We start from the raw sequence: 24,117 nt of genomic DNA on the forward strand, positions 1-24,117 counted from the left end.
CTGGCTGCCATGGGGCGCTGGGCTATGAGAGCTCTTCACTCCCCATGTTTTCCATGTGATCTCACTTCAGAAAGCACAAAACCAGCGATGGCTCTCATTGACTTGGCTGTAGCTCATGGCCCAGGTCCCGGAGTTTTCTGCTCATGAGAAAAACAGCCAAAGCACACGCAGCCAAACGCAGCCTTATCAGCACTGATGTTAGCAACAGAACGTTGCTGCTAAGGGATCTACCCCTCACCCACCCCTATTTCTCTGTGAGCTCTGGGCAGGAACGGAGCAGAGCAGCTTCTGAGCATTGTGTTGTGATGAGGAGAAGTTCTAAGTGACGTTTATTTAACTTGCTGGGAGCCACTTAGCAAATGACACAGACAGTAATGACAACGTTCTGCGCGTGTTTGATACATGCAGGGAGCGCAGCCGGGGCTGGCAGGACCAGAGAGCAGGTTATGCAGCAAGAGACATTTATTATCCTAATGGGAAGTGACAGTGATGGATCACCCAGTGTGACACTGCTCATTGATGGGAGAGGATGAGCTGGAGCCACGTGGCCGTGCTGCTCCTATTGATCCCATTGCTGGGGTGCTGAAAGTGGGGACAGCAAAGCCATCTCCTCCATGGTAGGAAGCAGCACAGCTGCAGTCCCAAAGTGCTCACAGGGTGGCTCGGGGACCCTGCTGGTTTCAGCAGCATTGCTTTGCTTTCACTGCAGATCTGCCTTTAGGAAGATGTTGAGGGCCTGGCCCCGGCACGCCTCGCTGGGACTGAGGGATTGCAGTCCAGTACTTTTGTTCCTGGAAAATGGTTTTCAGTTGTGCTTAAAAATAGATGAGTGGAGCACAGATGGGCTCTGCAAAGGGAAGTTTGTCAGCCTGCTTGGAAGCTCCCTGGTAAGGATGGAGCACAGCCCGTTCAGACCTCTTTGCAAGGAGCAGCACAAGAGGGTGGGAGGAGAATGCTGCTCCGGAAAGCAAAGGCTGAGATGGGACAGAAAGGATCTCGGTTTGTCATGAAGGCAGCAACCGCTGTCCCATAGCAGGGCTTAATGCTTTCAGCAGCCATCTGGAAGGGGAAGGAGCCGGGAAGCGGAGCCCAGTTTGTCCATGAGACAGAAGGGAGCTGATTGAATCCAGACAGACTGTAAGCATCGCAGAGAAACCTCACCGAGCCAGAGTACTGGGTGAAGGCTGGGGATCCGCTTCAGCAAGCAAACACCGTGGCGCAACGGAGAGAATATTTGTGTAGGAAATGGCATCAGATCCTGCAGGAGCCACGGCTGAAAGGGAAGAGCTGCAGCAAAGCTTGGCAGAGAGCACCCTCCAGTGGGCACCGGGAGCCCAATGGGAGCCGCTGTGCCGGAGGAGCTGTGGGTCCGTTGGTTGGGGTGGGACGACCTGGTGCCCCGCACTCCGCGTTGGAGCATCCCCAGCATCGGCAGCGCTGCGGCACCGTGTCGGTGCGTGGGCCGTCTCCGGGTTGCTGCGATGCTGGAGCAGCAGCATCTGGTTGCAATCAGGGCTCGCAGAGCTGGCCACGCTCCTGCCCAGCCGGTGGCCAAGCAGGATATTTCCCACAGGATCCCCAGCTCCGTGTGCTGGCATCCTGCACGTCCGCGGCAGCCGGCTGCAGGCGTGGCCCCATCGGGTTCTGTACAGAGCTGCCTGCGCCCCATAAATTCCCCCAGCGCTGCCCACAGCAGGGTTTGCAATATGCAAAGCCTTAAGAAATGGGACGAATCCCTCAGAACAGGATGGGCACGGCGAGCACGGACCAAACCAGGGTCGGAGCCAACCTTGCCCTGCACTGCTTCCCTGCGGGATTTCTCTTGCGGGGTTTGCCCTGCAGCTACAGGGTATGACCGTGGCTGCTCCTCCTTGGCCAGCCCTGTGTGAGGTGGGCCGGTGAACCCCCATGGCCAATCCAGCGATGGCTCAGCCCCACCACCAGTCCAGCAACAGCTCGAGCCATTGGTGCGCATGGCAGCAGGCAGGGAGCACGGCTTTGCCCAGCCCCTGTAAGGACAACCTAAAGCAAGCAGCTCTCAGCTGGAAACCCCGCGAAAATAGGCACGTTGTCGGTGTGTATTCTCCCTTTTCTGGCAGCACAGAGGTCGGTGCTGGGGCAGGATGGGCTGGAGGATTGTGGCAGCACACAGTGGGCTCTCAGAGCTCGGCACAGCCCGTTCCTCCCTGCCGCACCTGCATGAGGGATCTGATGGGCTCCAGATGCTCTCCGCGCCCCACAGGTGATTCATGGTTAGGCACCGACCTCACCCTCATGGCAGGACGTGAGCCTGTGCCTCAGTTTCTCCATCTGCAACATACAGCAGTCTGAATGGAGGCACCGCAATGAATACACTGGGATCAACACGTCCAACCCCACAACTGCAGTGCTGAATTTACCCTCTGCAGCTTAGAGGAGAGCTCAAGGGGAACCGAACTGGGAGTGGGGAGCAAAGGGAAGGGGCTGGGTTTGGATGGCTGCAAGGCCAAGCAGAGTCCAGCACAGAGCAGCACGGTGAGGCTCAGCATGCAGGCAGGGCGGCACCCAGCCCAGGATATTCCCAGAGCTGGAAATATTTGGATGCTGCAAGAGTGCGTGGGGGGAGCGGTGCTTTGTGCTCGCCGCAGCCCTCCTCCTCCCCCCTCCCCCCCAGCAATGGTGCTGGGCTCTCCTCAGCTTTTGGGATGCGTAGAAATCCCATCCCTGCTGCCCTTGAGCTGCGCTTCAGAGCCGTGACCCCACAAGAACACATCCGTACGGACGCGCTGCCAACGCACTTTGCTTTTTCCTGCGTGAGAAGATAAAAAAATTCCGGCATGAAGAGAGCAAACAAAGCAGTGAGAAGTTGAACGTGGGGGTGCAGAGGACCCACACGGCCATAAAGGCAGCGTTAAAGTCCGGAGAGCCGTGTGAAGGGGCGGCAAGCTTTGGGGACTGCAAGGAAATCCCACCCCCGGTGCCCATCGCTGCCCGGGGGGTTTCTGCCCTCCCACTCCCACGTCCCAGCGGCGTTGCCCCGCGGCTCCCGACGAGCAGAGCCCGCAGCTCTCGGAGCGGAGCACCCCGGGGCGGGGGCGGCTTCAAAGAGGGGAATTTCTGCTCCGGGACCGAGACAAATATTTGTTTTGGTGCGTGCTGAGGTGAGGGGACCCGAGGGAAGGTTTGCAGGGAACAACCGGGGACTCGACCGAGCATCCCCGAGCGCGGCCGCCCCTCCCTCCTCTTCTTCCTCCTCCTCCTCCTCCTCCCATCGGCCGGCCCAGAGCCCGAGCAGCCGCGGGGCCGGGGGAGCGGGGCCGGCCGTGCCGAGCCGAGCCGTGCCGTGCCATGCCGTTCTACAAGCGAAGCGTGGTGGCTCGGCAGAGCCGTGCCGTGCCGCTGGTGGAGCTGCGGGACGTGTGCAGCCTGGCTGCTCTCACCCTGCTCCGGCAGCTCGCCGAGCTGTGCGGCCATTCGCTCGCTTTGCTGGGGGACATCGAGGGACACGTCGAGGCTCTGGGGCGCCGCACCGGGCGGCTGCACCGCAGGGCCTCCCGCCTGCAGGAGCTGCTGCGGGGACGGCCAGGTAAGGGGAAGGCTCACGGGTTGGGCTCCGTGTCACCTCCGCCTCCGGGCGGCACCTGCCTGGGGACGGAGCGCCGTGCCGGGGTGACGTCGGGGCAGCTCAGCGGCGGCGCCGCGCTCTGCACGGCCGGGATTTTCCCCCCAGCAGCCGGCAGCTCCCAGGATGACGGCTGAGGCTCGCTCTGCATCCCCTCTTCCCGGGGCTGTCCCGTTGCAGCCTCGTCGGGAAAGAGGCGATGCGGGGCTGAGCAGATCCTCGCCTCCGTCCTTGCATCCCTTACAGCAGCTTCCACGCAGGTTTGGCACGGCCGAGGTGACAGCCCGCGGCCGCAGCGTGCTGCCCGCTCCCGACAGCGGGAGGGGTTTGTTTTTGCCCGAACCGCTTTCGTTTCCCTTTTCAAGCCTTTCTCTTTGGCACCGGCTTCATCACCGGGTCAGAAGCAGGCAGCCTGCTTCGGAGGAGCTTAAAATAAGCTCATTTTTTTGGATTTGTTTAGAAAAGTTTATTTTAAAACGCTTTGGGAGGGTTGGAGCGAGAGGGGGGGTGCGGAAGGAGGGGGGAGGGGAAATGTTGTTGCAGCGCGTTTTCCCCAGAAGCACAGCTCGTTTCTCAGGCCCTCAGTGAAATCTGCGCTGTGTGTAAGCGCTGCTCCGTCTGAGCAGAGCCGTGGGAAATGAGCGCTGGAGTTTGATGGCACGGCTGCACGCTGAGCCGCGGCTGGGATGAGAAGCGATCGGGGAGGGAAGAGGCTCCCGCTGTCCCTGCCTCAAGTAGGAAGGAACACGGAGAGAAGGAGGCACTGCGGTCACCCAGGCTGAGCCCAGCGGTGTCACCGTCCCCAGGAGGAGGAGCTGGTGCTGATGGTGACCAGATGGTCCCCACCTGCCCGGCTGGGATGCTTGGTGGCCACGGGGGCTTTGTGCCACGGGATTGGATGCTGGCACCATGGATGCAGGCAGAGGCAGGACAGCCCCCTCCAACCTCTCATTGGAGGTGTGAACATGAGAGCATGCAGATGTGCACTGACAGCACATCTGGAGGTGTATACAGGCCCAATTCTCACCTTTCCTCCCCGAGACTGGCCAGTGGGTGGCAGAGACCCCACACTCACTACATTTCCCCCACCCCATAGGGCAGCGCTGCCCATTCCATCCATCCACCACTGCCGTTCTGCAGCCCAGGGGGGTGAGTGCACTTCTGAGTGCTGCTTCAGATGATGTTTGTTTTTCCAAGTGCTCCACCATCTGCTGCCCCCGGGGAGATCGGTGCACGTGTCCAGAGGGTGCAACCCCTGCCAGCCCCATCCTTGCAGAGAAAGCCCAGGGCTGCTTTGTGCGGAGTCCTTGGGTGGGGAGCTGTCAAGACAGGATAGTTTTTTTTTTCCCCCTTTTTCCATTTCTTGAAGAGGATCCAAATCACGTTTCTCCTCTCAGAGTGGAACAAATCCAACGTGTCTCATTCACAGGGGATGCAGCGGGGAATCAACCAGCACCAAGCAGCCTTCCCGCAGCCCTCCTGCATCCCAGCATGGGGCAGGCAAAAAGGGCCAGGCACCAGCGTCACCCTTCCCCAGGATGGTTCCCCAGTTGGAGCATCCCGGGTATTCCCACATCACTCCATCCGAGGAGGCAGCAGGGTTGTTTCCACCGCTGGGAGCTGGGGGCTGTTGGATTCCTCAGCCCTTATTCATCCATTGGCCGTCGTGTGAGAGCGGAGGGATGCGCAGCCCGGCTGCCCAATGGTGGGGATGCGTCCCCTGGGTGGTGGCAGCAGGGACGTGAGCTGTGCTCCCTGCTCAGCCCCTCGGGACCCTGCTGTTCCCAAAATAAATCTCAGTGCTGAAGAAAACAGGGCCTGGCGCCGGGAGGTATGAAGGCACTGCGCCCACAGAGCTGCGGGGACGGAGCTCTGGAAGGAACGCTGTGCTGCAGCCTGGCGCTGCCCGTTCCCAAGGCAGGAAGGCACAGGGGGTGCTGGTGCCATCCCTGTCCCACTTCTCCTCCAGCCCCAGGGTTCTCCCCGAAGCTCTGCCAGCACTTCTGCAGCAGTGCTGCTCCCTGCAGGCGTGCAGCACCTCCAGCCCCGCGCTGGCTGTGAGCGCGGCCGCGGTGACGTTGCACAGGAACATGGCTCTGTTTCAGCAGTGTCTCCAAAGAGCTTTGCATCATCTTAAGCAGTCTGAAGGATGCGTTCACTTTCATGTGCAAACAGAGCTCACTTTGGCAAACCGTTTTCCAGCTGCAGGGACCTCTGCAGCACTTGTCTGTGGCTGCTGCCAGGCAATGAACCACAGCACCCCGCAAGCAGCCTATCAGTGCTCCCTGGCACCCATTGCCACCAGGTACATCCTGCTCTCCACCCTGCAGTGCTGGCAGCCAGCAGTGCCCTGGGTGGTCCTCGCCATCAGCCGTGCGTGGGCTGTGAGGCCACAGAGTGGCCGTGGGGTGGGGGGAGCTGAGGTCTGGCTTCAGGACAGCACTCGTGGTGACGTAAAGGAGCTGGCTTTCCTCCATCCGATCCCACAGGTCAGCTCTGTGCCACGTCGGTTTGGATGCGTGCAGGGCAGCACCACAGGCACAGAGGGTTCATCTGCACCCCAGTGGGTTTATCCCCTCGTGCAGTGCATCTCAGGTGTGCTGTGCTCACCAGACCTGCACACGGGGATTGCTGGCTGCAGTGAGCAGAACGGGAGGTGAAGCTAACGCAGAGCTTTTGGATTTGCAACCTGCAAACTGAATTGGCAGGTTTGTGTTTTGAAATTTGAAAGCCCTCTTCCATGGCTCTGCTGTGCGGGTATCACAGGTCTGCTTGGCTGGGAGCAGCCAGCAGGTTACGGGGGATTGGTGCCAGTGGGAGCTGCTAAGTGGCCCCAGGTGCCTGCTCACCTGCAGGAGGGCAAAGCAGTGGCAGCAGGAGGTGAGGACAAGGCAGCAGGATCGCCTCCTGCCCGCACAGGGGTCCATGCTGCAGCTCCCTGGGGAGGAGAGCACCATCACCCCACAGATGAGCCCCAAAGAGCGGGGCCAAAGAGTAGAGAGACCCCACGGGAGCCACGGGCTGCAGCCTGGAGCAAAGCCCTTCACCCAGCCGCCCGATCCTCATTAACTAACGAGGAGGGGAAGCTCTGCAGGGGAGGTGACCAGGGGCATCTCCTCTCGCTGTGCTCACATCCCTGCTCGGGGGTCCCGATGAAGGGCTGCCGATGGGACACTCCGTCCCCGCGCCGTCTCCATGGCTCCGCCGTGGCATGCGTCTGCAGCGGAGAAGTGCAGCTACGTCTTTAAGAAGGGCCTGGGCTGGGGTGGGAGAAGCATTTCCACGCAGCCTTTCTCCCGGCGAACCTGGAGCGAGTTAGCAGCCGAGTTCGCCCTGCTGCCGTCAGCCAGCTAGCCCCAATGGGAGCCACGGTGCCATGAGGACACGGGGCACGGGGCAGCCCTCAGCCCCCTCAGCCCCCTCAGCCCCCAGCCCCGTGGGGAGAGGAAGAGGAAGCCGCCGAGCTGGGTATGTAGTTCTATCCTCGACTTGCAGTCTCGCTTTGGGGAGGGTCTGGCAGCTCTGCGGGGTGAGGACAGGGAGCGCAGTGTGTCCCCAACGCTGGGTGCTTCCTCCTCCTCCTCCTCGCAGCTCTGCTTGGAGACTCCATCGGGAGGGGAGGTGCCCCCGCACCCCCACCTTGCTGCCACATTCCTGGCTCCAGGGTGGGAGCTCCGGGTGGGATCGGGCAGCGATGCTGTGATGCGTGTGCACGGGATCAGCGTGCCGTGCCACGTCCTGCACCCCAGCGGGGGTCACTGCCACCGCATCCCCCTCCATGGGCTCAGCGTTGTGGCAGCGTGTGGCGCTCAGCCGGGTGGTGCTGGGTTGCGCTCCCTTTTCGCAGGCTGGAAGCGGCTCTGGTGGCAGAGGATGTGGGTGCAGGTTTTGGGGTGCCTGCCGTTGGGGCAGCCGTGTCCCTGGGCGGGCTGCACATCCCTGCATGGGCAGCAAAGAGCTCGCAGTCGGTCCTGTGCTCATGGCACTTGGCGGGGAGGGAGGGAGGGGCGGGAGCCGGGTTGAGGAGCGGGGAAAACTGGCGCTGCTACGCGGGAGGAATCCCAGGAATGCAGAACCCAGAGGGGACACGAGGTGGCACGACAGCCTCAGCTCGAGTTTTGGGATCTGAGAGCAGAGCGGTGCCAGGGGCCGCTCCGGGGTCACCTTCAGTGGGGCGAGCAGTGGGGCGCGGGCACGGGGCTCCCCCCCAGCACCCCTAACAGCCCACAGCCACCCACACCGCTTTGGGCTGCATGGGGCAGCACGGGGCCCCGGTCCCGTTCCTGCTCCCCCTGCCCTTGGCTCGGGCCCTGAGCCATTGTTCTCCAATGAGCTCATCCCAGCCTCTCGTTATTATTGTTATTATTATTATTTTTTAATGCTGTTTCTTGGCCGGAAAATAATCAGCTGGGCCACTTGGTGTAGATGGCCGCTTCAAAGGTGCAGCTTTCTCCTCCAGCTGGGGTGGGGGGGCTGATTTGGAAACAGAGGTGCAGCATACAGGGATCCCTGCACGGGATGGGGACTACAAGAACGCAGTGCTCTGCTGGCCGGGGTGCAGCAGGAGAAAATATACATGGGGATGGGGTTTCTGCAGCCATTGCAGAGCCTTGGTTCGCCTGGGCAAGGCTGGGGCTCCCTGCCCCAATCTGGGGGTGGCACAGCTGTGCCCCCGCACCGCCGCAGCTGTCACACCCACCTGCTCCTTGCAGCACTCGTGCTGCTGCTCCTCGCCGAGAGTACTGATCCAATTTGTGGCTGTTGCCATAACAACCTCCCGTCGCTTTCTGGTCCTTTCTGTCTCTCCGTGGATGCTGAGATTCGGTGGGTGAGGGATGCTCCAGCCCTGATGGCCCGGGACGGCCTGAGATGGAGCGGTGTGACCCTGGGGCCTCCGGGTGCCACTGTCTGCTGGGTGCAAAGGGATGCGTGCCAGCCAGATCCCATGGCATCATCTGGGACAGCAGCACCCAGCTGGTGACAGTGACACCCAGGCAGGCACACGGAACGCTCCCCATTCCTCCCACCGCAGCCCCCAAATGCCACCACCCACAAACTGCAGCCCCCAGCCCCATGGCTCGCCCCGACTTTCCCCTCCCCAAGACCCCCCGCCCTGCACCCTTCCAGCTTCCACTGCACCCTGAGGGATTCCAGCTGCCCTCAGGGGCTGCCACCCACGACCACCCGACACACCGAGCTGCGGTTCAAGGGGACCTCCGGCCCTCCCCCCGCCCAACCCCTTGCCACCGGGGTGACCCCACCCCCCCCCCGGTGCCCCCACCCATTCAGCCCCGCGGCGGGCGGGCCCCGAGGGGGCGGGCGGGCCGTGCGGATGCGGCGGGCGCTCGGTGTGGCGCGGTGCGGTGCGGCCCGGCCCGGCTCGGCCCGGCTCGACTCCTCCTCCTCCTCCTCCTGCTGCCCGCTCCCGGCGGCGCGGCGCGGCGGGGGAGGTATGGAGCCGGCGGGGAGCGGCCCGGGGGCGGCGGGGCTCTGAGCATCGGGGCCGGCCGAGCCGCGCCGGAGGATGGGCAACGCGCAGCGGAAGGCGCCGCGCAGCCAGCGGCGGGGCAGGATGCGCGCAGCAACAGGTATCGGGGGATGGGACGGGGTCCCCGGGAGCGGCGCCCCCCGGAGCGGAGTGGGACGGAGGCGGGGAGGGGGCGGCTCGTGCTTTGCCGCGGGCGGTTGATCCCTGTGGGTCGCTTGGAGGACGCGGGTGAGGTCACCTCCAGCTGAGGCTGCAGGGGACGGGGAGAGATGGGGCCGTGCGTCCGCCGGCACCGGGCTGCGGGGCGTGGAGCAGGTGCTGATGCGTGGCCTGGGAACGGGGAGACGGTGCTGGGAGCGGAGAACGAGTGCTGGGTTGCAAGGAGCAAAGCCTGAATTGCGTGGAGTCAGCCCCGAATTGCAGGCAGCGAGCCTCGAATTGCAAGGAGCCAGCCCCGGGTTGCAAGCAATGAGCCCCAAATTGCAGAAGCCAGCTATGTGGCAGAGGCCTGCACTTGCTGGCCCCGTAGCTGGGACGTGCCCAGGTGGGGAGCCTATCCCTGCACAGCCCCTGGTACCCACAGCCCCCTTCTCCCACCACCCATGAGGGTGGTGGGTGTCTGGTTGGGTCTCACAGCACAATGCGGGCAGAACCCCCAGCAAATCTGCACAGGGTGTTTGGGGGGACCGTGGGGGCAACCAAGCTGCCCTCGAAATAGGTGGGTCCAACAGGCAGGACCTGCTTGATCACCCCTCTGTCCCCACATGGCTGGCCCGGGCAGTTCCACAACCCTTCCAGACACTCGTCCCCTCCCAGCACCCCATCCCAGCACCTGGGAATGCTGAAAACATGGGGCATGAGAGCTGGCAGTGCTCCGGGGCCGTCCAGGATCCATGGCCTGCAGGGTCAGGAGCAGTGTGGGGTGCAGTGGGGAGCCCATTCAATTGCTTGGGAGCCACGTGAAAATGTGGAGTGATTGTCACAGCCCCAGCGACTGTCACAGCTTAATAATGAGCGGGCAGAGGGGGTGGAAGTACAGCCTGTCTCTGTATCATTTTGCAGCTGCCGTTGCAGCGGGTGTCGCAGCGGAATGAAAAGGGGCAAAGAGAGCCTGGGATGCGAGGGGTGAAGGATGCTGTGCTATGAGGTGCAATGTTGGGGCCCTTCTGGGAAGGCAAAGGGTTGGCAAAGCCATGGAGGAGCTCCCACTTGGCCAACAAGTTGCCGTTGCCCTATTGCCCGTGGGCTGGGGGCTCTCAGGTCACTGTGTTTCAGAAAGCTGTCAGTGGTGGATGCTAAGGAGGTATTCTGACAGGCCAGATAAGGGCCAGGGGAATCTGCTGCCAACTCCCACAGGCTTTGTGCTGGAGCAGCTCTGCTTGGCCCCATCCATCAGGGCCATGTGCAAATGCTGCCTGGGCTGCATGTGCTCTGTGCATCTGTGCTCTGCTTGCATCTGCTGCCTTTGGGGCATCCCATCCCTGAGGTCTACAACTCTGGGGTCTGCAGCAGCACCAGGTGCAAGGGGCTGCCTGTCCCCAGCACTCAGGGCTGTGTTCCCATCACTGCTCCCATCCTGGCTCCCATGGGCCTCACACCCCTGGGAACAAGTGGCTGAGCTGCACAGATCCCTGAGGTGCGTGGAAAGTGGTCCCTCGTGGCCCAGGGGGCTCCAGCAGCACCCAGAGCAAAGAGCCGACTGCATTCCGAAAGCGGTGCCATGGGAAGGAAGAGAGGACGGGGCCGTACAGTGGGCGGCGGGAGCTGAGTCAAGCAGCCAGTTCCTGGCCGTTTCCTTTTGCTCTGGGCCGCGGACGGGGCAGGTGGAGGCAGCTCGCTCCTCACCGTGCGCTTTGCTGAGCAGCCATGGCCAAGGTGGAGTGGCTCCTCGCGCCGTGGCAGCGCGCAGGTAAGGCGCAGGGCTGCAGGGATCGGGCGGCCGCTCAGGCAGGAGGACGCAGAGCCTTGGGACACGGGGTCGGTGCAGGTCCCATCCTCCCTTCCCCAGCACGGCTGCAGCGTGTGCCCTGCTTTCTGCTCCCTGCCCATCCCAGCCGACCTCAATGCAATGAAGCCGGGGCCGTGCTGAGCTCCACGCCGCTCCGCTGTGGCTGCTTTCAGCTCTCGGGCCCCTTTGTCCCGAGCCCTGGCCGCGTTCCCCTCTCAGCCACTTCCTCGCATTGTCCCGGCCCCATGGAGTGCAAATCCAGCAGGGCACGGGGGAAACGGCGCTTTCCTGCGGGCGCCCGCTCCCAGCACGGGGCCGCAGCCTCCATGCAGGCAGAGCCCATCGACTCCCACCCTATGTCCCCGCTTGCCGTGTCCCTGCGCCCGCCTGTCGCTGCACGAGTGGCAGCTGGTTGCTGTGGGGACCGTTCCCAAAGCAGCACGGCACCCCTGCGTGCCCCCACATGTGGAGCTGGGGAGGAGGGACCCCCCGTCCGTCCCTGTTGGGGACCCCTCTGCTGTGGCCCTACATGGGGTGTAGGGTGAAGGAAGGATCCACCTGGAAAAATGGGTCTGTGTCTGTTTTCCTGAAGGCACCTCAGGGCTTTGGCACAGCGTTCACTCTGAACCCTACTGATGGATGGTGGTGTTTCCTGCTCTGCTGCTGGTGCTCTCTCATGCAATGCAGCCTTCCCCTGCACGCTGGGTGACCCCCTCAGCTGTTAACCCACCCACCCCAACAGCTCCTGCAGCGCTGCTGTCAGTGCAAAATCAGCTGACAACATGTGAAACGGGGAGGGTAAGGAGAACCCAGATCTGCAGGAGCAGGCTGCTGCTGCTGTTGCGCGTCGCGACCCTGCAGGAGGTGCAGGTGAGGGGTCACAGAGTGGGCACCCACCTAACGGCTTGCAGCCCCCGTGGCCTCACCCCGTGGCACAACATCTGTGGGATGTTGGCACACTCCGTCCCATGCACTCTCTCCTGGTGTGGGGCTGATGGGTGTTCAGTGGGGCTCTGCTCTGTGGGAACGCCGTACGGTGTCCGTGCACAGTGCTGCTGTGTCTCTGCAGGGCTGCTGGCCCGACGGCTCCGAATCCAGCATGGGGTGAGGTGGGACAGGAGGCACTTTGCGTGGTGGCTGCCAGCTCCCACCGCTCGCTATTTTCTCTTCCTCTCCGCTCGTTGAGGAGCAGCGTGCACTCTGGCTCCGGCCCATAGGGAATGTCATTGCGCCACGCATCGCGCCGTGTTGGGGCTCTCATCAAAGCACTGCAGAGCATTGCCGGCACTGCAGCACAGCAGAGTTTGGGTCACTGTTGGGATTACTCTCAGCTTCGAGGTGCACCAGGGCTGGATGCTGCTGTGCCAGTGCCTGTTGCCATGGCCGCTCAGCTAACACTGCCTCTGCTGCTGCTGTTCCATCACTCCTGGGGTGCCTCTGCAGTGCCGGCGCTCCCTGCTTGCTTCAGGAGTGCTGCTTGAGGAGGGGAAGTTTGGCGGCATCATCTCACCGTAGCTTCACCCCGAATTGAAGCGGCTCTCGATGGCTCTGTCAAACATCTCCCTGTGGATTCGGGGTGCCTGGGCAGTAGGTAAATGCGACTGCTGGCGTGGAGCGGGGTGGCTTGGAGATGCTGAGGGCAGGCGTGTGCGTTGTGCCCCACGTCGGGTGGCGCTTGGGAAGAGCAAAGCCGTGCTCGATGCTGGTCCTAAGGTGGGAGCAAACTCCCCGTGGCTGCAGCCCCACACCACCATCGCCACATCATCCTGAGCCTGAACGCTTGCTCGTGCTCTCTGCAAACTGTCCCCAATGTCGTGGTGCTGCTGCATGGCCATGCACGCAGATGCTACCCTGGTCCTGAGGTGTGGGGCAGAGCTGTCCCCAGGTGGGACAGAACCCTGGGAGACATCGTGCCTCCTTTGGGTGACCATCCCTCGGTTTCCCCCAGCGGTGAGGCATGCATCAGGGATCCATGGTGGAGCTGAGCACCCTCAGGAGTCCAGAGGGACGGTGCTGCTGGCTCCTTGTGCCACACGGCAGAGCCACGGCGTGATGCCCAGCACTCTGAGCACCAAGGAGCACCACCCAAAGCACCAGGCGTTACATTTGCTCCTGCATGCAACCTGAGCTGTGCACACACAGTGCCTGGGTGCTCCTCGTGCAGGTGGGGTGTCACGGTGTCACAGCCTGGGGATGGCTGTGCCCCCCCCCCCCAAACACACACACTGCCCAGCTGCGCTTCCGCTTTGCTCAGGGGTGGTTCCAGGTTTCAGAGCTGCCGTTTGCCCACTGGGCTCCAGCTGGCACAGCGGGCCCCCAGGGGTGCCAAGGGGTCCGGGGCGGAGGTAAGGTGCTCTGCTCAGGACAGGATGTGGTGGAGGAGGGTGTGGGTAGGAGGGCTGTGCTGTATGGGGATCTCCGAGCCCCTGTTGGGTGCCGTGCCGTTCTGCCAGGGGGGTGATACCCTGAGCTTGCTCTGTGCACAGCATGCAGCACTTGTGCCAGCACCCCTGTCTTCTTTGGGCATCGTTTGGGAGGCAATGGGAGGAACAAGCATGTTTTCCTGCTGAAAAACAGGGGGTTGTGCTCACCTGGAGCAGAGAAATGCTATCCCTGAACGATGGCTGCTCTGGGCACGGTGCTGCCCCGTGTGCCCCCTCTGGGATGGGATCCTGCAGCTGGGCAAAGCCCAGTGTGATTTCCACGCGCACACCCCGACACCTTTTGGTTGATATGGAAACAAGTCAAATTATTTAAAGGAAAAGACGAAAGAAAAAAAAAAAAGAAAGGCTTGTGTTAAGGCATGTCGTTATGGTAACACAAATTATAAAAGTAACTAGGCTAGGGAGCAGGCACGCTGCCTTCGGATGCTGGGCGTTGTGCTGGGGGCTGCGGGTAGAGAAGGAGCAGGGGTGATGCTGGGGGCATGCAGGCTGGGATGGTGGTGGCTGCAGAGGGTTCAAATGGAGCAGAAGGGGGAACCCAGCAGGGAGGTGCTGGGCACTGAGGCTGCCATGGTGCAGTCATCCTTCAGCAAAGCCGCAGAGCTGCTTGCTCTGCACGCTGGGGTGGGGTTGAGGGTGCTGAGGCTCTCGCTGGGGACAGCACCCACAGCACAGGGATGAGGGGAAGCGTTTGCCACGCAGGAAGCGGGGCTGGGTGTGCACTGCCTGCACCCCGGGGCCACCCAGCAGCCCGCAGCCTCTTCCCACCCTTTCCTGCCAAATGCGAGTTACTCTCGGGCGATGCTGGTGGATGAAGTGCAGCAAAATGTGCCGTGTCCCGTCGCCCCCTCCCTTTAGGCTGTGGTTTCTGCTCTCCTGCAGCAAGGAGGTTGCTTCACCGCTGCCCTTCCTGCACCCGACAGCAGCTGTGTAATCACCCAGGGCGGTGGGTTGATTTCTTCCTTCCTCAATTTCTCTCTGCTCCTTGCCTGGCTCTGGCCGCCCACAGAAGCGTGTCCAGCGCCTGCAGCAGCGACGGGCTCTTGTCTGACACAGCCACATCCCCAGCCCTGCGTTGCTGGGGGTGCGCTGTGCTGCCTCAGCACCGGCCCCAATCCCTCAGCAGCACTCACAGGAAGCGCAGTCCCTCACTTCCCTCTTGTTCTGCTCGTAGCCACCTCTAACCTGGACTTGGAGAGCAAGAAAGCCGCCCCCACCAAGCTGTCATGGCAGCAGCCGGTGAACGTCTTCCTGGCTGCCGGCCGCCCGCCCGGCATGGAGCAGCTGCACCAGGAGGCTCAGCTCAACCTGCAGAGCCTGCTGCAAGGTACTGGGGCATTGCTGGGTACGGCTCCAGGTCTGCTGCTCTCCGAGCTGCTCCGTGCACCTTGCGGAGCTGTGACATCCCAGCCTGCGGCAGCCCATTCTCTGCTCTGTCCCCAAAGCCCTGCACCCAGCAGAGCCACCGTGGCCCTGAGCTGTGCCTGGCGCTGCCTACGAGGAGCGTGGGGCCGGGTAATGGAATCAGCGCGGCTGCTGATCTTGTTTCCTCCCAATTTCTCCATCGCGACGTCACGCGGCCTCAGATCAGATGCTTTACAGGCATCGATTAGATCAGCAGCCTGGCCTTCCCCCAGCTCGTAATCTCATTACGGCAGCCCGAGTAGAGCTGGTTTCCGCACTAGGCTGTAACGACCAGTGCTAATTAGCTCAACAATCACAGGACGGGAGATGGGGAGTGCTGGCCATCCCCAGCCAGGCTCCCAGCCCCCTGGGAGCTGCAGCTTTCCCAGCCCCGGCCCCGCTGCAGGGCCCTGCACTCCCCTTCCTGCACCTCGAGCAGGACAGGCAGACACAGCCTAGAGACAGACACTGGTGGCTGGAGTAGGATCCTACTGGCTGTTTCCCTTGCAGAGGAGTATGAGGAGCAGTATGCTGAGAGCAGAGTGACTGGGCAGACCTTCCGTGCCGCCGGCCACCCACCTCCCAGCACCCCTACGGAGCCCTCACCCCGTTCGCTGCCCTCCAAGCGCCTCGAGTTCGTGCTTATGGTGAGTCCCAGGGCCGCGGTGGGGACAGACCTTTGTGCCTGAGCTCTCTGTGGGGTGGCAGGATGTCAGCTGGGGATGATACGTTGGCACAGCATTGCACAGCAAGATGGGGGGTGGCCCTTTCTGTCCCACCAGGCTGATTCATGCTTTTCCCCGCAGCCCCCGAGCCGGCGAGCCGATGAGGAGGAGAGCAGCAGTGCCAGCACGCTGGGCGTGAGACCACCCGACATCTCCCTGAGCCTCCCCACCACCCCCGACAAGCAGACAGCCTGGCCCAGGGCCTTTCCCCTGCCCACCGTGGAGGAGAAGCAGTGGCACCAGTCCTGCTCTGTGCAGACCAACGTGGTCCCCATCAATGTCTCAGGTAAGGCACCAGCCACGCGTGGTTGCTGGGGGAGAGGTGATGGAGCTGAGCTGACACCTGGGAAGGATTGCTCCCAGCGGGATGCTGGGTGGTGGGAGGGCGGGCTGAGAGCCCGTGTCCCCGCCGGCCACGTGGGGACAGCAGGGGACAGCAGCGGCATGCTCGTGTGCGTCATTCCCTGCCATCTCTCCTGCCATCTGCAGCTCCGTGTGTCCGATCCATGCCACCAGCCGGTCTCTTGTTTGTGCCGTGCTGCCCTGCCAGCCGGTTCTGTTGTCACCTTGGCTCTCACCGTGCTCCGTCTGTCCATCCATCCATCCGTCTGTTCTCGCAGGGCCGCAGCTCCCAGACACCCCATGAACACGTTCAGCCACTGATCGTGTCCCTCAGTGCCACGTCCCCACAGCTCTCAAATGCCTCTAAGAGCAATGCCCCCACCTCCCCACACCTCCCTGTGCCAGTGCATTATCACTTCTCCAGAGAAGAAATCTCTAATACCCAACCTGACCTTCCCCTGGCACAGCTTAAGGCCACCACCTCTCATCATTTCATGCATCCCACCTCCATCGCAGCAGCAGCTCCGCGTTCCCGCAGCCGGCACCACCCACCACATCTCACAGCACATGGCTCACCACGTCCTCCATCCCCCGCCACCCACCCCCTGCTGCAGCAAGCCAGGGGACAGCCGTGGTGCCGCAGGTGGCCGTGTCCTCCTGGCCGCAGCAATACGGTACGGCGTGTTTGTTTTGGCTACAGGGCAGCACTTTGCTAGGCACGCGAGTGCTCGTCACTCCCTGTTTAACACAGAGACCGCGATGAACCCCAAGTCCACCCTGCGGCGTAGACGGACCGTTATCGGATTCCCTAACATGTCCCTGCGAGACCAAGGTGACAGCAAGAACCGCGCAGCCACCCCGGGGGGCTGGGACACCCCGGCCGTGGGGGTGTGAAGGCCACCAAGGAGACCCCCTGTGCACACCTGGGGTCCTGGGCATGCTGATGACGCTTGGCCTGGCACTGGAGCTGGCATGTGTTGGGGGACACCGCCGTGCCCCAAGTCAGGGTGCTTACAAGGAGTGAAGGATGGTGAGATCCAACCTGGCCCTGTGCCCTTCTCGCGGGCAGTAGGCAGACCCCACGCCACTGTGATGAGGGTGCTGGGGTGGTGAGGGTGCTCAGAGCATCCCTGGCGTGGCCATGAAGCAGTGCTTGATTCTATCAGTGCAGCATCCGTCCCAGCTCTTGGGCATCGCAGCGCTGACCGCAGGAAAGGTTCTTCATAAGTATGTGGGGATTGGAGGTAGAGAAATCACAGCACCAAGAGAAGTTCTCACTGGGCAGGAGGAAGGCTTTTCCCTGTGACGCTGGCCAGCCACTGGGGACAGGACCCCAGTGAGACTCCTCCTGTGGAGTAACTCAGAGTTCAGCTGATCACAGCCTTGAGTGCCAGTCTGGCTGTGTGTGGGACCCTGGCACTGTTCCCACTGGACTGCTCCGAGATGAGGAAGGGCTGTGAGCCCAGGGGGTGATGCCCACCACAGAACAGCACTGGGGCAGCACTTTGGTCCCTATGGGGGTACTGCCTCTTGCATGGAGGCTCCCGCCCCAGTTAAACTGTCCACACACCTCATGGCACATCTCAAATCCCAGCACAGGTGCTAACCAGGCTGGGACTGTCCCCAGCTGGCGGCTGCCCACCCAGTAGAGGGGAACATCTGGGGTCAACCCTTCTCTTGCAGTCAGCTGGGACACACTGCATATGCAGGCAAGGATGCAGTCCAAAGCTGGGCCATGGGGTGGGAACGGTCCTACATCCAATAGGGAAGGATGGTGGCCGTGATGCCCAGGGCAATGCCAGCCCACGCTCACCCCACATTTGTCCCCACAGGCAGCACCAACGGCCCTGCGCACACCACACACCCCCCCATCGCCGAGTCCCTGTCCTGCAGCTTTGAGACCACGGGTGGGAGGAAGCCCTCCCAGCAGACCAGCCCCCGCCAGCCGCTCTCTGCCCCGCTGAGGAAGACCTTCAGTGACCTCGGGGGCACGCTGCAGGCACGCTGCTGCCCACCGCCATCCTCCATGGACAACGCGGCCACCCCCAGCACCTGCAACGGACCGCAGGGCTCCTCTTTTCCCCCACCTTGGGGTGCCAATTCCTTAGGATACACCACCCCCCCCAGCCCTGCTGCCGGCCAGGAGGTCTCACCAGGCAGCTCCGCCATGGGCTCACCCACCGGCACCGAGCGGGCCGCCTCCTTCTTCATCGCTCAGGAGGAGCATGCGGGGAGCGCTGGGCCCAGCTCCTTCTCCACCACCACTCCTGAGTCTCCTCCTGGCGCTGGGGGCATCCGGAGGTGTGATGGCCAAGAAGCCAGGGTGAACTTTTCACCCACAAACAAAGAGCTGGAGCCGGCACCGGAGCCATCGCGCTTAGGGGTGGAGCGGGGAGGGTGCCGCTTCCGCGAGCGCTCGCTGTCGGTGCCCACCGACTCGGGGTCCCTCTGCTCCGTGGACATTGCTTACGCCGAAGCCCGGCGAGGCAGCACCAACTGTGCCCTGGGCTACCCCAGCGCCGGCTCCGAGGGCAGCACCAGCACTGATAACATCTCGCTGGGGCCGGAGCCGGACGGGCAGCGGCGGCGGCGCTCCAAGAGCATTTCCCTTAAGAAGGCCAAGAAGAAGCCCTCGCCGCCCACCCGCAGCGTCTCACTGATCAAAGACGGGCAGGACAGCCTGGCCGCCCTGGGGCTGCCCCATGATCAGAGACCCAAGAGCCTGTGCATCCCGCTGGAACCTGCTGGGCACCGGGTGGTGCATGCAGACCCGCAGGGTAGAGAGCCCGACAGCCCAGCTGCCCCCGGCCAGTGGTACATGGCAGACTGGAAGAATGGTGAGCCCTACCGCTCCCTCTCCGGCTCCAGCACAGCCACAGGGACTACAGCCATTGAGTGTGTGAAGGCACGGGGCAGCTCCGAGTCCCTCATGTCCCCCTCTATCTCCAGGGCCACAACACCCTCCCAGCTCTCAGCAGAGGCTGACCTCAAAACCTCGTCCCCTGGCAGGCCCGCAGGGCTGATGTCCCCATCCAGCGGGTACTCCAGCCAATCAGAGACCCCCACGCCCACCGTCCCCACCTCAGCCATCCTCGGGCACTCACCACACCAGGTGCGGGTGAGGCCGCTGGTTCCCGAGAGGAAGTCCTCGCTGCCCCCCACATCCCCCATGGAGCGGAGTCCCAAATCCAGGCTGTCCTTCGAGCTGCCGCTCACACCGCCCGCCCACCTCGACCTCTCGGGGCTGAAGATCTCCTTGAAGGGGAAGACAAAGGTCAGCCGGCACCACTCCGACTCCACCTTCGGCACCAAGCTGGTCCAGAAGACCAGTCCCATCCAGCCCATCATGCCTGTGGTCACCCAGTCCGACCTGCGCTCTGTGCGTCTGCGCTCCATCAGCCGCTCCGAGCCAGAGGACAACACTGACGGCCCAGAGCATGCGGAGGAACTGCCACGTATCCCCTGCCCGGGGACGGAGAGGAAAGTGAAGCCGCCGGTAGCGGAGAAACCACCGTTGGCCAAGCGGCCCCCGTGCATCCTGCCCAAGCCCGTGGTCCTGCGGGAGGAGGGTCCCCTGTCCCCCACATCCCCGCCAAGCATCACCACCAAGGACAGCCTGATGCTACGGAAAGGGGATCCATGGAGGGGCCCGGGGCAGCCTCGGCGGCTCTCGCAGGGCAGCCTGGAGGACAAACCGCGGCCAGAGGCAGAGCGCAGGAAGGCCAAGGTGCCGCCGCCGGTGCCCAAGAAGCCCAGCGTGCTCTACCTGCCGCTCACCCCAATCCCGGTGCAGCAGGCGGGGGGTGCAGGAGACCCGGCGCCCACACCCAGCCCCATCATCACGCTGGATTCAGAGCCCAGCTGCTGCCAACCTGACGCTGATGGCCCAACACCCACTGAGGTCCCAGGCACGGCGCAAGCTGGCGAGACCCCCTCGGAGCAAGGTGAGAGTGCGCCTGCTGCTCTGTGTGGAGAAGGGGGCCGGGGGATCCCTCTCCATCATCCCATGTATTTCATGGCTGTCTTCTCCTCCCTGCAAGCAGGCAGTTCGTCTGAGGCTGGCACAGAGGAGAAGAGCTTCGCCAGTGACAAGACGGCCGACTCCATCGCAGAGGAAGACGATGATGTCTTCATGGCATCCCGCACCACAGAGGATCTCTTCACTGTCATTCACAGGTAGAAAGAGCGCTGTGGTGGGCACAGCCCCTCGAGCCCACCCTCGGAGGGGTTGTTATTGCCTCATGCACTCCTGAGGATGTAAGGAAGGAATTTTTTACAATGAGGGTGGTGAGGCACTGGAACAGATTGCCCAGAGGAGCTGTGGATGGCTCACACGTATGCTAAGCACAGAATCACAGCATCATTTGGTTGGAAGGGGTTTTAAAGATCCTCCAGTCCAACACCCTGCTGTCGGCAGGGACACCTCCCACTGGGTCAGGTTGCACCAAGCCCTGTCCAGCCTGGCTTTGAGCACCTCCATCCTGCCCCAGCAGAGCCGGGTGGGTGCCTTTGCCCCTTAGGCACTGCCCTTCCCATTGCTATAGGAAATCACCCCATCCAAAGCAGTGGCAGCTCCTGCCTGGGACTGCTCCCACCACACATCTCTTTGGTGTTTAGGTCCAAGAGGAAGGTTCTGGGACGGAAGGAGCCAGGAGACAGCTTTAGCAGCCGGCCCAATTCCCACTCTCCCGTGAAGACGTCAGGCTCACCAACCAGCGAGTCTCCTGCAGCAGCAGTGAGCACCGGGAAGTCCTCCAGCAGGAATGAAGATTTTAAGGCTCTGCTCCAGAAGAAGAGCAGTAAAACCAGCAGCGGTTCCCGGCCGTCTGCAGCTGAACTGCTCAAGACCACAAATCCACTGGCTCGGAGGGTCATGATGGAGTTTGCCCCTGAGCTAGATGGTGCAAACAGCCAGCCCTAAACCTGCACAGAGCCTTCTGGCATCAAAGGGCTCGGGTTGGTGCAGATGGAGCCGTGCTGCGGGCAGTAGCTTTAGGCACTCAGGTCACTGCAGAAGGGATGTCCCGGCTGCCCCACTGGGGCTTCTTTCGTGCTTTCATTTCTTCCTTGGCGAATCCTCTTTGGTTCCTCTCCAGTGGGAGAGCTGCTGGCAGAGAAGCAGTGTTGGGACCTGAGGCCCCCATGTCCCTGCTGCGCTGCTGGCAAGAGGGGAGAGGCAGACATGCAGCACTCTAGTGGGGACTGGGACCTGGCACCTCCTGTGCCGCTGGGACAGCAGCTCCTGCTGCTCAGGAACACAGCAGGACTGCAGCTCCAGGCACCTCCCAGCACCCACAACAAAGCTAGCTTGAAACTGTTTGGTCACTCGGCATGTGGTACTTTAAATGGCTTTTTCTAATGCACAATGGTGATGATGTTTTATTCTCTTTCCTTTGACGTTGTGCCATCAGTTTCCCAGGCAAAAGTCCCAGGTTTTGAGTTCAGCTGGAAATGTGGAGATTTACTTTGGAGGTCAGTTGGACAGGAGGTTGCTTTGGAAGAGCCACAGACCATTCCTGCTCATCATCCAAAGCTTCCTCCCTGCTGCACGGGGAGCAGGCGCCTGCTGTCTGCAGCCTGTGCGGTGACCTCAGGCCCCTCGAAAGCCCCTGACAATGCTGCATTCCAGAGAGTTCTTTAGCCCTCAGTGCAAACACAGACTTTCCCTCCCCACCTCTGCCATCAGACTGAAGCACCCTGCAGAAGCCGGGTAGTCTTGTGCCTCCTGCAGACATCTACAGCTCCCACTGCTGGAGTTCCTACAGCTGCTGGCCAAACCCAGCCAGCTGTTGGGATGCAGGGCTGTGCTTTGACCCTCACCCACAGGACTCCTGCAGTTCCCCAGTTTCTGTGCCTGGGGCTGCACCCCACTGCTGTCCCTGTACTGCTGGCACTGCCACCATCCCCCTGACACAAACAGGACCCCACACACCATGTGCTGGGACTGCAGCAGAAGCCACAGTGAGGAGCAGTGGGGCAAGGGCAGCCGGGGGGTGGGGGCTGAGCAGAAACACCATCTCTCTTCTTCCTCAGGGCAAGAAAAGGCCAGACAGCAACTAGCAGAGAAACACAGAGTTAAGAAAGTTTGTGCTTTATTACTTCCCCTATCTGCAAGTTCCCAAGTACCCCAGCCTCCCTGAATTGGGGCAGAGCAATGGGGCCAGGGCTGAGCAGCAGTGGGGCACAGCCCCGGGGGCCAGGGTTGGTTTGGAGGCCCTGTGCCCTCCCCTGGAGCACCAGCTCTGTGGATGTGCCCTGCGCTGAGCTCAGAGAGGCTCTGCTGTCCTCAGCTGTTTTGAACCCCTCCTGTTACTCGCACTTGCTCCCTTCCCTCTCAAGGATGGCGGATTTCAGCGTTAAGTTAGGATCTGAAGTTAAGTCAGGCTGAGAAACTCAGGAAAAGAAGGAATTAAAAAATTAAAAAAAAAAAAAAAAAGGAAGCAAAACAAAACAAAAACCAAAAACAACTCAAAGCGACTCTAAGATATCTCCATGGTTCATCCGAACCCTGCGGGGAGGTGGAAACGAGAGGGCAGCGAACATCACAGTACCACGCGCAGGCGGCGTGCCCAGGGACCGGGGACAGGCCTAGGATTCGCGGCAGGCCTAGGGGTTTTGGGGCAGGCCTAGGGAACGGGGGCAGGCCTAGGGAACGGGGGCAGGCCCAGGACCCGAGACAAGAGGCGGGCCCAAGGCCCCGGGGCGGGCCGCGGCGCAAGGCGTGCTGGTCGGGGCTGAGTGTGGCGGTGCTGCGGCGATGGCTCCGAAGGGGAAAGGCGGCAAGGCGGGCAAGGGTGAGCGGGGCCGGGGAAGGGAGGCCTGCAGAGCGGCCCGGGTGCCGGTACCGGCGCTTGGAGGACCGGCCCGGTTTCATGGCGCTGTTTGCAGGCGGTGAGAGCGGCGAGGCCGGGGCCCGGGGCCCGAAGGGCGGCGGCAGCGCCGTGAAGGTGCGTACCGGTTCCCCCTCCTTGCTTTCGGGGCTGGCGGCCGTCGCAGCCCGTCACGGCCCCCTCCTGCCCCCCAGGTTCGGCACATCTTGTGCGAGAAGCACGGCAGAGCCATGGAAGCCATGGAGAAGCTGAAGGCCGGGGTGCGCTTCAGCGAGGTGGCCTCGCAGTACAGCGAGGACAAGGCCAGGCAAGGGGTAAGGCTGCTCCTGGCCGAGCGCTGCCCTGCGGCGGTGAGAGGTCTGCAGCTTAACCTGGCCGTTCCTTCCTCCAGGGAGACTTGGGCTGGATGACCAGAGGCTCCATGGTGGGACCTTTCCAGGATGCGGCGTTTGCCCTGCCGGTGAGCAGCATGGACAAGCCGGTGTATACGGACCCCCCTGTCAAAACCAAGTTTGGGTACCATATTATTATGGTGGAAGGCAGGAAATAAAATGTGAATGACCGTTGAACTCATGGCTGCTTGAATTCTGAGCGTTTCCCAGGCACGTGGATGTAGGAGCACATTGGTCATAACCAGCAGGTGCTTGGAGACGGCCAGCCATCCCTGCAGGAAGTGCAAATCACAGCCAGCAGAGAACGGGCCCTGCACAGAGAGAGAAAGTGCTCCCTGAAAAAGGTAAAGGTTGCGTGTAGATGTTGAAATCTGCATCAGCTTGTAGGCCAGCCCCTTGCTTTTCCTGCTACAGAGATGATGTACAGCTGCGAAAGCTCGGGCTGCAAATACAGTCAACCTAGAAAGGGTAGGGGGTTCCCTAGAGCATTTGCTTTTATCCTCACCAGCAAGGATGCAGGCAGTTCAGACGCTACAGGTTCAGCTCCAGAGCTCAGACTTAACGTGGGAAGAGCCTCCCATTGCTAGAGGACAGCTAATGCTACAGCTAGGGCTCAGGGTTGCTGCTGTGGGCAGGCTCCTTGTTTTCAGTCAGCAGCCTTTACCAAGGCTGGAGGCACAAAGCAGTAGGAGGAAGGGGGAAGGTGTATGAGTAGCCCCTCCAAATACAAAATCATCTGTACCTTATCCACTCAAAGCTCAAGGAAGAAGTTGTGTAACTTAGGCTTGAATGAGAGAAGAAAAAGCTAGAGGAAGGCCACTAAATGCCTGTTGCTCCCTCAGTTCACCTACTGCTAGGCATGAAGTACGTGCCTAAAAATTAGTAAGGTGCACCTTGTCCTTCTGGTGAAACTGGATAAATGACAGTGTGACTGATGTGAATG

At 62.0% G+C, this 24,117-nt stretch overlaps 2 protein-coding genes across 7 annotated transcripts; both read left to right on the plus strand.

The window, feature by feature from the left end:
* Nucleotides 1–3,268: 3,268 nt before the first annotated feature.
* On the plus strand, nt 3,269–21,318 carry NHSL2 (NHS like 2). 6 transcript variants are annotated; one of them, XM_052673042.1, is made up of 8 exons: nt 3,269–3,565; nt 14,656–14,808; nt 15,396–15,532; nt 15,692–15,896; nt 16,653–16,784; nt 17,785–19,896; nt 19,996–20,128; nt 20,570–21,318. In XM_052673042.1, exons 1-8 carry the CDS (start codon nt 3,328–3,330, stop codon nt 20,871–20,873), a joined length of 3,414 nt encoding a protein of 1,137 aa, XP_052529002.1. In that variant the 5' UTR covers nt 3,269–3,327; the 3' UTR covers nt 20,874–21,318. The 6 variants fall into 6 exon arrangements, with proteins under 6 accessions (XP_052529002.1, XP_052529003.1, XP_052529007.1 ...); XM_052673047.1 differs by lacking the exon at nt 3,269–3,565 and adding an exon at nt 4,143–7,069; XM_052673044.1 differs by lacking the exon at nt 3,269–3,565 and adding an exon at nt 8,949–9,189.
* Nucleotides 21,319–22,615: 1,297 nt separating this feature from the next.
* PIN4 (peptidylprolyl cis/trans isomerase, NIMA-interacting 4) lies at nt 22,616–23,351 on the plus strand. Its single transcript, XM_052673089.1, has 4 exons — nt 22,616–22,746; nt 22,841–22,899; nt 22,977–23,096; nt 23,174–23,351. The coding sequence occupies exons 1-4, from the start codon at nt 22,710–22,712 to the stop codon at nt 23,330–23,332; spliced, it is 375 nt and encodes a 124-aa protein (XP_052529049.1). The 5' UTR covers nt 22,616–22,709; the 3' UTR covers nt 23,333–23,351.
* The last annotated feature ends 766 nt before the right edge of the window (nt 23,352–24,117 follow it).

The sequence above is a fragment of the Tympanuchus pallidicinctus genome, unplaced genomic scaffold (genome assembly GCF_026119805.1).
Source record: "Tympanuchus pallidicinctus isolate F22 unplaced genomic scaffold, pur_lepc_1.0 scaffold13, whole genome shotgun sequence".
NCBI lineage: Eukaryota > Metazoa > Chordata > Aves > Galliformes > Phasianidae > Tympanuchus > Tympanuchus pallidicinctus.